Source organism: Urocampus carinirostris, chromosome 3 (genome assembly GCF_059441175.1).
Source record: "Urocampus carinirostris isolate Australia breed hairy pipefish chromosome 3, RoL_Ucar_1.0, whole genome shotgun sequence".
NCBI classification, from domain to species: domain Eukaryota; kingdom Metazoa; phylum Chordata; class Actinopteri; order Syngnathiformes; family Syngnathidae; genus Urocampus; species Urocampus carinirostris.
In genome coordinates this window covers 37,817,646-37,834,346 of record NC_142351.1, presented here as the reverse complement: position 1 = coordinate 37,834,346, position 16,701 = coordinate 37,817,646, and the positions used below count along the sequence as shown (strand labels likewise).

General features: G+C 38.2%; 1 protein-coding gene across 2 annotated transcripts in view; it reads left to right on the top strand.

Moving 5' to 3' along the window:
• cep104 (centrosomal protein 104) overlaps window positions 1-16,701 on the top strand; it is a 36,522-nt gene that overhangs the window by 2,124 nt on the left and 17,697 nt on the right. The window contains exons 2-13 of one of the 2 annotated variants that reach the window (XM_088331694.1): window positions 809-935; window positions 4,163-4,330; window positions 4,437-4,575; window positions 4,787-4,849; window positions 6,853-6,929; window positions 8,006-8,174; window positions 8,740-8,895; window positions 8,980-9,201; window positions 11,522-11,737; window positions 11,913-12,080; window positions 13,438-13,605; window positions 14,837-15,013. In XM_088331694.1, coding sequence (XP_088187820.1) covers window positions 823-935; window positions 4,163-4,330; window positions 4,437-4,575; window positions 4,787-4,849; window positions 6,853-6,929; window positions 8,006-8,174; window positions 8,740-8,895; window positions 8,980-9,201; window positions 11,522-11,737; window positions 11,913-12,080; window positions 13,438-13,605; window positions 14,837-15,013 — 1,836 coding nt within the window. In that variant the 5' untranslated portion in view covers window positions 809-822. Of the gene's footprint in view, window positions 1-808; window positions 936-4,162; window positions 4,331-4,436; window positions 4,576-4,786; window positions 4,850-6,852; window positions 6,930-8,005; window positions 8,175-8,739; window positions 8,896-8,979; window positions 9,202-11,521; window positions 11,738-11,912; window positions 12,081-13,437; window positions 13,606-14,836; window positions 15,014-16,701 lie in introns of those variants that run through there. The other variant, XM_088331695.1, reaches the window with a different exon arrangement.

Sequence of the window (16,701 nt, the reverse complement as noted above, 5' to 3'; positions counted from 1 at the left end):
GAGCGTTCTCCCACCAAAGGGCAAAGAGAAGGTCTCCCTCTGAAAAGGTCTTGAAAAAATGTATCGCCCCTATCTTATAGGAAAAAGGCAAGGATTTAACAAAATAGAAAATTAAACTTACTAGGATGAGATTTTCCTAACAATGATGGAAGGTCACATGTTTACAAGAGCACATTGTTAAAACTGGACGCAGCTTTATTTTGAAGGTTGTATGAGATAAGGGACGATCACTGCAGGGAAAGTTGGTTGGTTGGATCCCTTAACCACTATGGTCGTAGGGGCACCATTTCCTGTGGTGTGTCTTGGGCAACTACAAGCCTGGTGGCGCCCGTCCCTCTCCAGGCCAACATATGTTTCCATTCGGTCTTGATATGAAAACCTACAAACATTGAATGAATACAGAAAGTATATAGTTTATTCACATGATGTAGCTGAAACTACATGGGATAGTGATAGCGGACTCAGTGACACATTTTAATAATCTAACAATTACTTTCTTAATTGTTACCAGTTTGTCTAAAAACACTCTTCTTTGAAATGTTGTCAGAGAAACAATTACTCTTTAACAATTAAGGGTTTTATTTCATGTTTTTCATACTTAGATTCAGGTCATTACAAAAATTCTTCAAAAAAAAAGGACATCTCAGCAAATATTTAATGAGTTACCCCCTGACAACGCAATGGCTGTGTTTTACTGACTTTAAATGGAAACTATAAAATATTGTCATTAACCAAATGTTTTAATATCGCCTAACAATTAAGTACACAGGTACATATTTTATGTGTATTTCTGGCTTTTCCCCCCTAGCCTTTGGTAGAGGGATGCCGAGGAAGGTAAGCTTTACTGTGCTCAGTTCTTCCAGTCATGAGGACAACTTCAGTGCTCAGGAGCTTCTTGTCCATGGCCCAACTGTTAGTGGTTGGAGATCGAGTAGGTAAATATATTTACACATCATTTATTGTTTATCTTCAAATATTTTATATTAATCGATTAACTCATCTCCACAATAATACATTTCTAAAAGGTTACAGTGCCATTAAAATTCTTTGCCCCCTTCCGAATTTCCATGTTCTTTGCCTGTTTATCACTCACAAAGGTTTCAAACCATCAAACGATATTTTAATACCTCTCAGAGACAACCCTAAAACATACAAAATACAGTTATAAAATGTTGATTCCGTTTAGTTACCTTAAAATTACACTTTAAGCTAACAGGGAGCCAACGCAGGTTAGCTAAAATCGGGGTAATGTGATCAAACTTTCTTGTCTTAGTTAAAAGCCTTGCTGCAGCATTTTGTACTAGCTGAAGGCTCTGGATTTTGAATTTCGGGAGACCGGAAAGTTGTGCATTACAGTAATCGAGACGGGAAGTAACAAACGCGTGAATTATAATCTCTGCATCTGACGTAGACAGCATAGGACGAAAGCTGAGTTAAATTCCATAGGCCACACCACTGTGTTGAATCAAGAAATCACTTACACTGGATCTGTTAGACAATGTGAAGCGGGCTACAGAAACTTTAAGAATACAATTGCCATGCCACAATCCAAAGAAATTTCTGAAGAAATTAGAAAAAAAAAGTTTGAAATTTATCAGTCCAGAAAAGGTCACACTGGCATTTCCAAGGCTTCAGGACTTCAGCAAACCACTGTCAGGGAAATTATCCACCAATGGAGAAAACTGGAAACTGTGGCAAACATTCCTAGGAGTGGTCGTCAAACCAAGATTATTCCAATAGCAATGGCTCATCTAGGAAGTTACAAAAGAACTTCAGAAAACATCCAAGGAACTGGAGCTTTTGCTGGGCTCAGTTAAGGTCAGTGTTCATGACTCCACTATAAGAAAGACGCTGGCCAAAAATTGTATCCCCTGGAGAGTTCCTAGGCGAAAACCACTGCTGTCACAATAGAACACGAAGAGTCGTCTCACATTTGCCAAAAATCATCTTGATTATCCACAAAACCTTTGGAGAAATTTTCTGTGGACTGAGTCAAAAATTAAACTGTCAAGACAACCTAGAATGTCCTCTGTTTACCAAATGCAAGATATAAAACCTCACGGCCATTTGCTACCAGATAATCCAAATAGTGTAAATAATTGAATCAAAGCATAGTATAGGAATAAATGCATGTCTCATCATTTTTTTTGATACTACAAAACAGAATGCCCCGATGACCCAATGTTGAATGTCCCATAGAAAGTGGGTCAAAATTCCTCGACAGCATTGTAAAAGACTTACTATATTACCAATCATCGTAAACGTCTGATTTCTGTTCTCGCTGCCAAAGGTGTCCCAATTCACTACTAGGTTCAGGGGGGAATTAGTTTTACAAATGGGGCCCCATAGGTGTAGATTTTTGTGTGCATTAATGAATGGGAAAAACCAGGGATGTCCAAAGTCCGGCCCAGAGGCCAGTTACGGCCCGTGACCAAATTTCAACTGACCCACAGCCTCTCATCAAATTGATAATATCTGGCTTGCCAATAATGTTGACCACAGTATTAAATCAAATTGTACCAAAAATAACACAATTTCACCAAATGATGGCAGTAGTCCTTAGGACGCCTTACCCTTGGCTTTTTGTTAGAATTTTAGCTCACCCCATTTCCGACATGGCAACTAAATTAAAAAATCGTTGACTGTAACGATTGCCGCTTCCAGGCCAAGTGGAAATTGGATTTTTTTTTTTTTTTACTGAAATCTAAAACAATTGTGTCTGCCTGATTTGCCAAGAGGCTATGGCTGTCTACAAAGAATATAATATCAAGAGGCACTGCCAGACCAAAAATGCTGACTAAAAAAGCTAACTGGAAACATCCATCCATCCACCCATCCATTATCTTCCGCTTAAAAGCAGTGACGCAATGCTGAGGCCCCCAAACCGGACTCCATCCCCACCAAGGCTGTGCCTAGAAATTCTGTACATAAAAGTTATCAACAGAATCAGTGACAAAGGACAGCCCTGGCGGAGTCCAACCCTCACCGGGAATGAATCCGACTTACTGTTGGCAATGCGGACCAGACTCTGGCATCGGGCATACAGGGACTGTACAGCCCGGATAAGACCGTGCAGTACCCCATACTCCCGAAACACCCCCTACAGGGCCTCCAGAGGAACACGGTTGAATGCCTTCTCCAAGTCCACAAAACACATGTTGACCGGACAGGCAAACTTCCATGCACCCTCAAGGACCCCGCTGAGTGTGTAGAGCTGGTCCAGTGTTCCACGGCCAGGACGAAAACCACACTGTTCCTCCTGAATCCGAGATTCGACCTCCTGGCGGACCCTCCTCTCCAGTACCCCTGAATAGACCTTAGTCATCCATTGCAGTGTGATTCCCCTGTAGTTGGAACACACTCTCCGGTCCCCCTTCTTAAAGAGGGGAACCACCACCCTAGTCTGCCAGTCCAGAGGCACTGTCCCCGATGTCCACGCGTTGTTGCAGAGGCTTGTCAACCATGACACCCCCACAGCATCCAGAGCCTTAATGAACTCCAGGCGGATCTCATCCACCCCCGGGGCCCTGCCACTGAGGAGCTTTTTGACCACCTCAGTGACTTCAACCCCAGAGCTGCGAGAGCCCAACTCAGAGGGAAACAAACACTGTGAAAAGGTGAAGGAACTGGAAGCCGTTTTAACGGCAGAGCATCGCTTTTTCACAAAACCCTACGCGACGCTGGTCCCTAAGCACTGCAAACCTTTTACGGAGTGTGAATTTATTACCGACTATTCAAAGAATGCATGGCGGAATTGTCGGCTCTCACACATATTTAGTATACCGAATTTGGCCCGCTTGATGAAAAGTTTGTACACCCTGGATTAGACATTTTAAAACTGCCTTTTTTGTTTACTTGGGTTGTCTCTGAGTGATATTAAAATTGGTTTGATGATCTGAAACTATTGTGAGTGATACATATGCAAAAAATAAATAAAATAACTGAAATCAGAAATGGGCAAATACTATTTTCACAACACTGTAGTTCTAGTATAAAATTAATTACATAGGACAGTAAATTACAGATTTCAGCTCTTTTCTGAAAACGTGTTCAAACAATCCTCATTTATTGTGACAGTCATAATCTGGTGGCAACTTTATAGTGACAGAGTGTGATTCGATTTGACTACAAATGGGTCAAGCGTGATGCAAATGTTCCGCAGGTTGTGTGACTACCCTCAGCACATTACACTTCAGCTGTTGGAAAGAAGTAGGGTAAAAAAGCTGCAGCTGTTGGTCCACCATTACATGATCCCAGCTAAAGTGGAGTTTCACATAGGAGACAGTTCTGATTGCAGCACATCTTCTGTTAGCCAGCTGCACAAGCTTGGGTGAGACTACAAATATTAATTTTACACTACCTGAGTTTACCTTATTGATAAGGTTCAAAAATGCAAATTAAATGAATTATGAAATGAAGTAAAAATTTTCCTACAGCTACGTGTCTCTTTCTGACAACAAGAAGACTGGATTTAAAGCCCGGGAGCTGAAATCAGTCCATGTAGATGCTGTTGGAACATACCTCAAGTTAACATTCCACAGGAATCATGATAACCGTCACAATCACTACAATCAGGTAAGAATGATGATGTCACAGACTAGACATTATCCCCTAGTCTTCTTAATTAAAATGATGCTCGCTGTTTTGATTGTAGCACCTACAGTATTCTCTCAAGTCTGAAGATGATAGTTAATTCTTGAAATTATAATCATACTTTCAGTAAATATTTGTAATGCATTGTATAGATTTTTTTCTCACATCTGTTTTTTAAAAATCCTTTTTTTAGGTTGCCTTGGTGGCCATTAATGTGTTAGGTGATCCCGTGGAAGGCAGCATGTTTTACACTGTTGTAAGTCATCTTCTGTTTTTCAATTTATATTTTTGAAGCAGTGGGTGGCGGTGTTGTACTGTACCAAATGTCGACACTTCCCTTCCCACACTCTCCTTTATCGCATGAGCATTTTAGGCCAGTTTTACCTTTAAATTTTAAAGTAGGACAGTTTATTAAAAATCTGAAACACCACACAAGACATTTACCCCTGTTTTTATTTGTAGATTGAATTGCTCATTTTGGGTGGAACCATTGCCTCTTCACACGATGTAATGTCAAATATACTGCCGCCTGCCCTCTCCATGGATTACAGTGGCAGTCATATGGGGATAAACAGAATGGAAAATGATTACAACATTTTTTTGCCCTTTTTGAGTGAATCATCAACAAATAATATTAAAGGTGGGATGCGTAGTTTGAGGTGTCCTTAACAAGTTTTAAATTGTTATTATTTTCTCTTATTAAGTCCGCTTTTGTTGGAGGAAGTGGGGTTTTTAAGGGTTCAGAGAAATATTCACGCGCGTGGTCGTGGTTTTCTTTCCTTTCCAGATGAAAACGGTGAAAGTATAAAAAGGACTGTTTCAAATATGAACATGGTGAAAGTAAGAAAAGGACTGTTTCAAATATACCAGTAGTCCAAATGCCAACCAAAACCCTCAAAAAGATGAAAAAGGAAGAGTTTATTCGAGCGCATCTAAGAATTTCTGACACTTGCACGCGCAACAAAAGAATCTGCAATAATGATCTCAGCCAGAAAATGGCGTCAACGAGTAGGACTATTTTGAAGTTATATAGACCATCTTTATTCTTGTCCCTATAAAGAGTATGTTTGAAAGGTGCGTATGACAAGAATGTGTTAATTAGTACAAAGGGGAGGTTAAAATGCAATCACACAGGGGGCTTTTTGTGAGTTCATGTCATTAGTTAAGTTTTCACAGTCAGACAGATGGTTTGAAAGGTAGGGAGAGCAGCTTTCAAGTGAAAACACCCTTAATGCATCTCGAAACCTCTACCTCAGTGGCATGCAAATACACTCTTGCACAGATTTCACAGCGAACAAGCAGTGCATTGTTTTTCTGGCCAATCTAACGAGGACTTCCACCTCAGGACTGATTCCACCTGGAGGGCTTAAGTTGCATATGTGTAGAGTATATCTCGGATTAACGCACAGTTGGTATGCTTACATGCCAGCAATAATCTGATTTTAAATGTAATATGGCTCATATTCCGATTATGTTAAATCATGTAAACGCACACAATAATCTGAGTTAGATCAGTTTAAAAAAAAAAAATCTATAGTTGTCAACCAATACCTTCTCCTGGTTGCAGCCACATTTGAGTAGTGTTATCAAAGCTTTCTCAATTCAAGGGAATCCTCTTGATTAATCTTTACTTTTTTTTCTTTTACAAATATTAGTCAGTTTTGTATTGTAACAATATACAATTGATCAATGTAAAAAAATGGTGATGATGCTGCATAATTGAGTTTGTTTTTCTCTGTATGAAACCTGTTTACCATATTACTGTCAGGGTATATGCTTTCCATTTAAATTATAGTTCACCAGTATGAATACAATTGTCTGAATAGGCCGATTTGCCATCTCACAGTGACAATTATATGTGAGGGACAACCTGCCTAAGATGCAAAGTCATACCTTTAACTTGGCAACTAATAATTAATTTGAAAAGACAAAATCCTTGTGGGAATGGACGATTAAAAAACAAAAATGAGTTCACCAGTAATATATGAAAATATTTCGAGGTAATTAACAATCTTATCCTTTATTAATGAAACTGTAACATTTTTCAACAACATTAATTGAGTTTGATGTTTTGCTTACACTCTATATCAAGATAATGCATCTCTTAAACGTTTTGTAATTGTTTTAATATCATATAAATGTTTTTGAGTGACTTATGTAGTAATGGCAGAAGATAGCTACGTGGTGCGATTTAGCACAATATAACAAGGAAATATCCTGTGTTTGATGTTTGACATTTGTCCATCTGTGTACCCCCAGCCATGCAACGAGCAGCTGATCGAACACTACCTCAACGGCACCCAGCTGGACGCCGCCTTCGATGCGACCTTTGCAGGGTGAGATCCGGCCATTGAACCTTGGTGTCTTTGTCCCGAAACAATAATACTGCACAAAAAAGACACAGGGTAGCTTGTTTTTAAAACTGTCCTCGAGTAAAATACAAAACCTTAATTTTCTCCCGGTGTATTTGTAGAATTCCTCACCATTTACTTTTTACCCAGTGCCGTTGTTGTTTAAAGTCAAGTCAAGTCATGTTTATTTTTTTTATCCCTTAATCACAAAGGGCCTCAAAGATCTGCACAGACCACAGATTATTGTAACCACAGACTATCATAACACCATACCCTGATCTAAAACCTACATGGGGCAAGGAAAAACTCAAAAACCTCAACATGAGGAAAGTGAAGAAACCTTGAGAAGGGACCGCACATGAGGTAATCCCTCTTCCAGGGAGACAAGGCTGCAATGGATGTTGCAATAACAAATAATACACAGATATTGTCAACATAAAATATAGGTTATTCGTATGCTATAAAATAATAGTGTGTTTTAAGCCTAGATTTAAACAGTTCCACTGAGGTTGCAGATCGTATCTGAGGGGGAAGAGCATTCCACAACACCGGGGCCCAAATGGAGAACGCTCTCGAACGTGCAGATCTCTTCTTTGCTCTTGGGATCACTAGTAGACCAGCATTTTCAGAGCGAAAGCTCTGTACTGGAACATAGGGGGTAATTAAATCTGAAAGATATGAGGGAGCAATCACATCTTAAGCTAACTGTTTAAAACAAAAAGAAAGTAGCTTGAAGATATTGTGCAGGATGACCTAACACAAGAGCAAATGTAAACTGTCCAGCTCTAGATACATAATGCAGAGAACTACCATGAGTAATAATTAGATTGTAATAAGAATTATTGTTTTGTGAATGCAGTACCTAATATGATAGTAACAAAATCTTAAAGACTGAAACCTCAAATGGCGACTTAAAAAGACAAAAAAACAGAGCTGCATTTGTTGCTCACAAAACTAGTTTTCTGTCCTCATTTCCAAAATGCTGCATATGATCGTTTCTCAAGTTGAAAATACACATGCTAGACACATGCGAACTATTTGCTTCTTTGTCCTGAACACAGAAACTACGACTCCACATCCCCTTTGGATGACCTGGCCTTTGACATGTACCAAGACTCAGAAGTGGCCTGTATTATCCGCCAGCTTGATAAAAAAAAACAGGAAATGGTTCAGCAGGAGAAATTGGACCAGGCCAAGATTCTAAGACAGGCCATTGTGGATCTTCAAAAGGTAGCATTGAACTGATTAAAATTTTTATCGTCTCTTTTCCATATGGTGTTGCCAAGCATACAATTAATTATTAATAAAGTTAACAGCTGCAGGAACTGTTAAGTTGTTAGGCTACCTCAGCCTTTTTACTCAACCACACAGTTTACTGTAACTAAATATCAGCTAAGCTTGCCTTGTCAGCTGCAGAGCGGTCAAATAATTTGCTCCGGTAATCAGAGCAGCAATGTACAGTAGTTAATGTTAACTCAGTTTCATGCTGGAGAAGCTCAATAAAGAGAAACTTTTACAGTTGTACTGCCAAAGATGAATATTTACCTACGTGGTATGACACCTTTCCGTGCCTTTTGTCCCAAACTTAGTGTTTCATCTCATCTCCTGAATCAAATTTACAACACAGCTTGATTGACAAATTCAAAAATGTTTTTAATTTAATTACTTATCAGAACACATAAAGTGCTTGACACCGTGGTAGTTTAGCCTCCAAAAGAAGACAAAGCACAACTAATCCGTTGTTCTCCTGCCAAGTCTTCCTGTTTAACCTTCTGACAAGACCTCTTCTGAATAGGCTGGAGAGCATTTGGCAAGGTTTGACGTGGAGAAGCAATGTGCGATGGAGAAGAAGGAATATGACCTTGCAAAGAAAAAGAAAGAACAAATGGACGCATACCGGAGGAGTGTATACCAGCAGCTGGAAGTTCACAGCCTCTTTGATATGGCAATGGTCAGTCACCGAGCAAAGACGGACGACTTGAGTTTTTGTGCTGATTTATTCTTCTTGTAGAGTCACGTTTTCTCTTTTCTCTAGATCATAAGTGGTTTCGAATCATGTAAATCCCGAGAGGTGTCATCAGCTCTTTGTCCTTCAGATGTTCCTTCACTCCTAAGCAAGCCATTTGACACACAATGGAAAGATAGAGCGCTTTCCAAAACTCCGCCAAGCCAGCTGTCGGACTGTGACACACTTTTACCGAAATGGAACAGCCCATTCAACTCACCTTGCGCCACATCTGAGCTTCAAAAAATAGATGTAATTGCCATTTTGATTTTACTTTACAAAACAAACTTTGAAGAGTCAATGGGGAAATAATGATGACTCCCTGAGTCATTAATCTATGAATTGAGTTATCCAAGGTGTACAACAAAAAATAAAGTAGGCATACGTAATAAAGGCGGTAAATTAAACAAAATACATTCCACTTGATGTATTTTTTGTATTAAATTGCGTTTTGTAAAAAAACCTTCCATTCTCGACTGCATTCGTTTACCAGGTTTTTAAAGGTATGCAGGTAGAATAGTGGTGGGGTGATTATTTTTACAATTTACCCACTACCTCCTGAGAACAGCTCAACTGAAGGTTTGAATTTCTTTATTTAATTAAAGCCTGTAACAGTTGAGTGACTCTGGCAGCTGCCATAGCTTGCTCTTCCAGGTACAAGGCAGATTAGGCCTAAGAGAAAAGGGGGTAACAGGATTTAGTGGAAGGTGGATATACCTACCGATTTTTGGGGGTAATCAATAAGCAGTGCTTGTACAAGTGCTTGAAATCCTTGAAAATACTTGAATCTAAATGTTGTTTTCAAGGATGAAAAGCGCTCGAATTTTGGGTGAAATGCTTTTTAATGCTTGAAATTGTTGTTATGCTTCTGAACAAGTCTGCTCGAATATGATGCATACACTGCTCTCTGGTGGTTTCAAATTGCCATTGCATTTCTTATTCCCTCGTGTTTAATGGCATCTGGCATTAGGTTGTATGACATTGTCCAATGAAGCGGCATCGCCCCTTACGTGTTGCAACCAAGAAGACTGGCGCAAGCTACACTTTAACAGGGCACTATGAGATGTATATTTGTGCAAGGATTACATAGCAATAATGGGCCATGCAAAAATTACGGTAGCATTTCGAAGTAGTAAGTTGTAAAATGGTCAGCTACATATAACTGTCATTTTTTTACCCAACATCTAACGGATTTTTTTCTTTTAATGGTACCGGAGAAATCGGAAAACTGGCTAAAATATGCTCAAGAAAACCCAAGTAGCCCACTACACTTTTTTGAAAAAAGCTCACCAGTGATGGTTCGTATTGATTTTCCAGGAAATTTGATTTCTAACTGGCCTGATATTTTTGTCCAAGGGGCTCCACCTGAGTAGCCCGCGGACTGGTTTTGAAAATATATCATAGGTCATTGTTTTCCAACTGGCATTATATTAGTGGTCGGCTGAGAAAATCTTAAGCTCTAATAAAATAATTACAACATAGTAATAACATGTTATCTTTGAAATGCATATCAAAGTGGTATGCCTTTGCCCTAATAAGTAACCAAAAAGATGCTCTCGGCTTTAAATAGGTTGCCGACCCCTGTTTTAGGGGTGACAGCCTATTTTAACTCAACTCATAATAATTACAACCCTGTAATAACATAGTAACCACATAGTTGTTACGTGATAAGTTGTAATTTAAATAATACATATCAAACTGGTAGCTCTTTGTGCGTTACAAAAAGTAGCTCTCAGCTTAAAAAATGTCAGTGACCCATGTCAAGTCACATTTATTTGTGTAACTATTGATCACAACATTTCTCAAAGGACTGCACGGCACAATTACAACATCCTCTGATCTGAAACCAACATGGGGGCAAGGAAAAACTCAAAAACCTCAGCATTTAGAAACTCAGAAACCTTGAGAAGGGACCACACAACATGTTGCATTGGATAAAAATATACAATATATAGCCAACAATGACATAGGTAATACGTATCTTAGCTAGCTTATCCTGGTTCGGCCTACACGCTATTTTCGCCACCAACCAGGTAGACGTAAAGGAAAGGAGAAGAAAAGTATGAATCATAAGCTATAGAATAGAAGTGTTTCTTAATTCCTAATAGAAACACTTCCGCTAAGGATTTTCTTTTCTTTTTTCAACTTAATGAGTACAGTGTGTAGTGGGTTGAACATCTTTTCCAGGGATATCTCCTGACTTCTTAAAGCTTTTAAATACCATTATTTTTGTTCCATATTAAAATTTCACAACCATGAACTTTTTTTTGTTCAAATTTAAAATGTCATAACCATGAACTAACTCTGTTATTTATAAAAAATAAAATAAATTAAAAGAAAACAACACAATGTCATGATGATGCCGGGCTATAGTATGTCACACAGACAGAGGATTTACATGTGAAACCTACATTATCCTTTATCCTAAAAAAAAATAATTATCATGAAATTTTGTTGTTTTGTTTTCCTCGTGTTTAAAGATACGGATAACACCATAGAAAAAATAGATAGAATATATACATTGTAAATATGATTGTAGCTGCTGTCCATTTAATCAGATTTCTCTTTTCAGTCTAGTAGTGAATCCTACGATGAGCGGCAGCTGCAAGCGCCATCTCGAAAGGACCGGTCAGTGACAGCCATACAAAGCCCTGCGATGGATGAATCTGCTCTACTTGAAAGCCAAAGTAGTTTGCTTAGCACTGATATGGGAAGAGAATCAGAGCCTCTCTCAGATTTGGTTCAGAGAGAGGCTGGACATGTAATAGATGTCTTTGGTGAAAGTCTGGTAAGAAAGTATTTATTAAGAGTTAGTGATAAACTGCTTACCGCCGGGTGATTGAAAAATAATTTATTGTACTCCTCTTTTGGGTTTACAATGATCATAAAAACAGTCCAACTGCACCAATATGATGCCTTCATGCATGCATCTGATGTTTTTTCTTGGTTGACTAATCTTCCAGGTTTCAAGGGCATATTCAAAATCCTGGTCATGTAGACAGGATGCCCTCTTAGAAGTGCACAACAAGCTTTTGGAGGAACAACCCACGACTAACAAAGAGGAGCTGAGGAATATGATCAGAGCTGCAATCTTTTTGATCAAGAAGGCTCTTTTGGAGAAAGTTTTATTGGTAACTACCTATTTAACCTCGTCATCTTGTGTTTTGGTCAAATTCTACTCAGGTAGAATTCATTCAGTTAACCAGTTTCTGCAATTTCTCCACTTTGTCCACCACGTTGAGGTGTTTTGAATATGTATCAATAGTTATCGTTAAACCATGTTCTCTGCATCCCTGTTACAGGTAGCAGTCTTTTGCCTTTTTTAGAAATACGAAGAACAGTATTTGTTACCTGTATCATATGTTCTCTCTAAACCCTTCTATCAGATCTTGCATTCTAATTTGACATCACAAAGATAGCCTTGTTGCATATCTCCAGTGGCGGTTCAACGCTAAATTACTCCCTGGGCGAGACCCGATGCAAAATCATCGAAAAAATCGTCATAAGCAATTTGCACCCCTATTTCATGATTTATGCGGATGACAGCAAGGCCAGTGAGCCGTTCCTGAGACAAGGTTGACCATAGGTACAACTTTATCCACTTCTGTTTTGAAAATGTCCTTTCTGCTTGAGCCACTAGCGACAGGCAAAATGAGAAAAATATGCAGCATTTGGCCTGTCTTTTCAAAGTTATGAATAATATTTGAAAGACAGGAGTTGCAAACTATTTTTTTACGCACAGTATTAATACAGCGAATCTTCCTCTTTCCCCAGTCAAAGGTAATGTGTCCCCCACGCAGCCCCTCCCCTACGCTTTTCCTTGTCACAGCCTTAGTGTCTATGCACACCTTCGCAGCAAGCAGGGGCATCAAAGCTGCAACGAAGGAGCGCCCATTTGACATTAATAATATGTTAGTAATATGTTATTAGATAATAAATACGCTTTTCGGCACACATTTATTGTTGTTGTTTTTTATTTTCTTTGAAAATCTCTTGCCGCCCCCCTATGTGTCACGGTAAAAATGCTGCCCCTGGCATCTGCCACTGCATAAAACCGCCACTGCGTATCTAATTAATATTCATGATTTACAGTATGAATATTATCAATTTATATTTTCTCCATTTGGGTGTTGACTTACACTTTTGTTCAAAGATTTGGGATCACCCAGAAAATGGTGTGTTTCCCATGAAAAGTCACATTTTGTTATGAAACAAATGAGTTGCAAAAAAATGAAGTATAGTCAAGACATTGAGATGGCTTGGAAATAATGATTTTTGCGTGAAAAAAAAATATCCTTGAGATTTTGCTTTTCTAAAAGAATGGGAATCTCTTAGTGGCCCCAAACTTTTAATCTGTAGTGCACTGTAATGTTTGAGTCAACCAAATGTGAGATTCAAAATTGATGACAGTAGCACATCAATGGTCACTCAGTGGAAAATAAATACTGTGAATAACTAAAAAGCGACATTTTTTCTGCCACGGCTTAGGTTTTCCAAGCCTCCTTGAAGTTGCTGTTCTTCTTGCTAAGCCAGCTGGTTCCAAGTCTGGGCAGAAGTGAGGTGATACACTGTCTGGAGAATACTTGGCCCACTCTCCTGAACAGAACTGGAGATTCTACAAACCGCCTTCGCGTGGCTGCCATAGCCTGTATCCAGGTATTTGTATCATAATGACATAGCTGTAAAGAACTAAATCCAGAGTGTAATTACCGTCTATAAAAATGAAACAAAGTCATATTAAAGTTTAGCTATGGTGGACTGTAAACTATTATCACAAACCCCTGAAAATAATCGTGTTTGACACCTTTGTCAGCGTAAGGCAGGTATCATAAAAAACGTTCCCTTCTTAAACAGGGTCAGTTTGACACAGAAAAAAATGTGATGATTGCAGGAGTGCATGAATGTTAACATTTATTGTTTTCAAAAAAGCCACAATAAAATAACCCTTATTGATTGTTCACAGAGCAAAAGTCAGAAAACAAATAATAATGACTAATTATGAGTCAAATAATAACCTAAGAGCACTCTGTGGGTTTTACACAAAACAAAATCTATGGAGCATAAACTTTCTGTCGTACTACAAACAATCTTATCAGGTCCTAGCTCATCTTAATGATCAGAGCAAGTTGTATAGATTACTTGTGAAAATGCCGTGGATTTGATCTCACATTCTTTCTAGTCACAGTACCAGAAACTAATATTAATTTTGTTGTGGATTTCATATGTTACAATGATTATAAAATAGATAGTTTTTACTCTATTAATCTTCTTTATTACAAACATTTTGAGTAACACTTTTTTGTCATTGTAACATATGAAATGCAGAACAAAATTAACATTTGTCTTTGGTACCGTGATTAAAATAATATGATCATGTTATAAAACCTAATGTCTTTTCATTTGTGAAATCTAATACCGTTAATCCAATGGTAAGAGTTCGGCACTCTAATCACAGCGACCAAGTTTCAAATCATGTTGCAACTAAAGACACGCATTCAGACTTTGTGTTCTCTTTTAGGTTACAAAATAAGGGTGGTATACACTAATAAATACAGTATATGAGCAAAAAATTATTAAAATGCTTTCTGGTATTGTTCTGGGGACCGGACCAAATGTGGAGATGAGCCATATCTGTCCTGTAGGCTGTAGTTTGTGGACCACTGTTGCAAAGCATGTTTTTTGACTGTAGTACATTTTACAAAACAATATTGTAAAATAACAAATGACACATTATAACAAGATACTTTTTTAATAAAGAGCTAATCCATTTGTTCTCCTTTCCTCTCTAACATCCACAACACAGTAAAGTTGACTTGCTGGTGATTGTTTCATTATATGTGATAAGGCTTAAGCGAGGCAGTCTTTTTTTGCTTTTTTCGCCATCTAGGAAATAGCTGTCCTGAAGGATGTCTATCTATTGCACATTATTCCAATTGAGCTGGTGAAACCTTTCAAACCGAACATCCCCACTCGTCTTGCTCAGAGTCGTGCTGAGCTGCTAGAAAGTCTCCTGGGAGAGCTGGGCACAGAGAATTCTGGATTCACCGTGGATAATGTAATGATGGTAAATTATTCAATGATAATATTATTTTGTAAATTCAGTAGTTGTTGCAACAAATTCCAAATATTTTACAGTACTTACTTATGTATGCAGACCTCAAACTAAATGATGGGTAAAATGAATTCAGATATGAGAAAACTTTTACGTTGCCATTCATCCGCCTAACTTTGTGTATCTTTTGATTCAGTTGCAATGATTAACCAAGCAAGGACACCTATGTTACTTATTTAAGGCAAACATGTACGGTAATTACTAAGTATCAGTTATTTCTTCACGGCACTGACCTAATATCCCTGTGAAAAACTCTCCATTTGTTGACTGCGGTTGACAAGCCTACGCTTGTCCTTTGTTTTTACGGTGTGACCCCTCACCCCTTTTAGCCCTCCTCCAAAATATTTTATCAGTGAGGGCAAATTGTTTGGTTTGCCCCTAACGCTTACCACACAGGTGGCCTTTGTTTGCATGTTTGCGCATGCTTTCTCCTTTCCCTTGTTTGTAGAACGCCTCACAAATTTGCTTGGGGAACACTTTGAGCCATGATTGTGTCGTTTGACAAGTTGGGCTTTCCTATGTTTTTAAGATGGTAAATGTCTAACTATGTTCATACTTTGAATGCTTTTTATTACAGAGTACGAGAAATATTTTTTCTGTGATTGGTCTTCATCCTTTAGTGTGTTTCCCATTTCCACTTTATCTAATTCTATGTACTTAAAACATTTTTTATGCTTGATGTGTTATCTTAAATGCTAAGAAAAACTGAAACAAATACAGATTGAATACTGTATTAATTCAATTATTTTGGTGGACAGAATTACTAGAAGAGGATAGGTATTTTTGCACATACATTTTTGAGCAGATAACATGTTTATTTTGCCTTTTTCTATTCAAATCGCTCGTATTGAAACTGTTATGCACTCTACCATGAAGCTTATTTCAGCATAATAAGCTTTACGGTAGAGTGCATAAAAGTTCTCAAAAGTGATTTATATACAGTGTGCTTACCGTTCGATTACATTCACAACAAATACAAAGACGGAATGGTTTAAGTTGTATTACATTCCCAATAAATGCTAGACGAAGTGGTTTTGGTTATATGTTCGCCATTACATTCCCGAAAAGTGAGATAAAACGAGGTAAAAGTGGTTCTAGTAGTTCTCGGCAGGGATGCATTCCTCGGCATATCAGTGAGGGCAAATTCGGAAATTCGGCTCTGATCGGATGCATCATGTACAGTACTTAAAGAGAATTATTGTCTGTGAGCCAAGTGTGTTTACTGTTTAAGTGCTAAGTGTAATAATAGTCTATAGTCTGTACAGCCCTTTGAGACTTCTTGTGATTAAGGGCTATACAAATAAACATGACTTGACTTAATTGTAAATCAGGTCCATTGATATTTAAAGTCTGCCCGTATGACGTAAAACTCAACATCAGTTTTTCCTACAGCCTTTATTAGACTAGATCCTCAATACAACATATAAGGAATTTGCTAGTCTTAAACGCAGTAAACCCCTAATTGAATTAGTAGAAAAGAATATTTGATAAAAACACAAATCTTTTTTACCGCTAATAATACAACATGCCCATACTGCCCAAGAATGTAAGGTAGGACTAGGCTGGTTTGGACATTTTTTTCTTTTCCCACTACTGTTACCTGGGTGATCTGCCTTGTGAAATTCAGTAAGGGCTGAGCT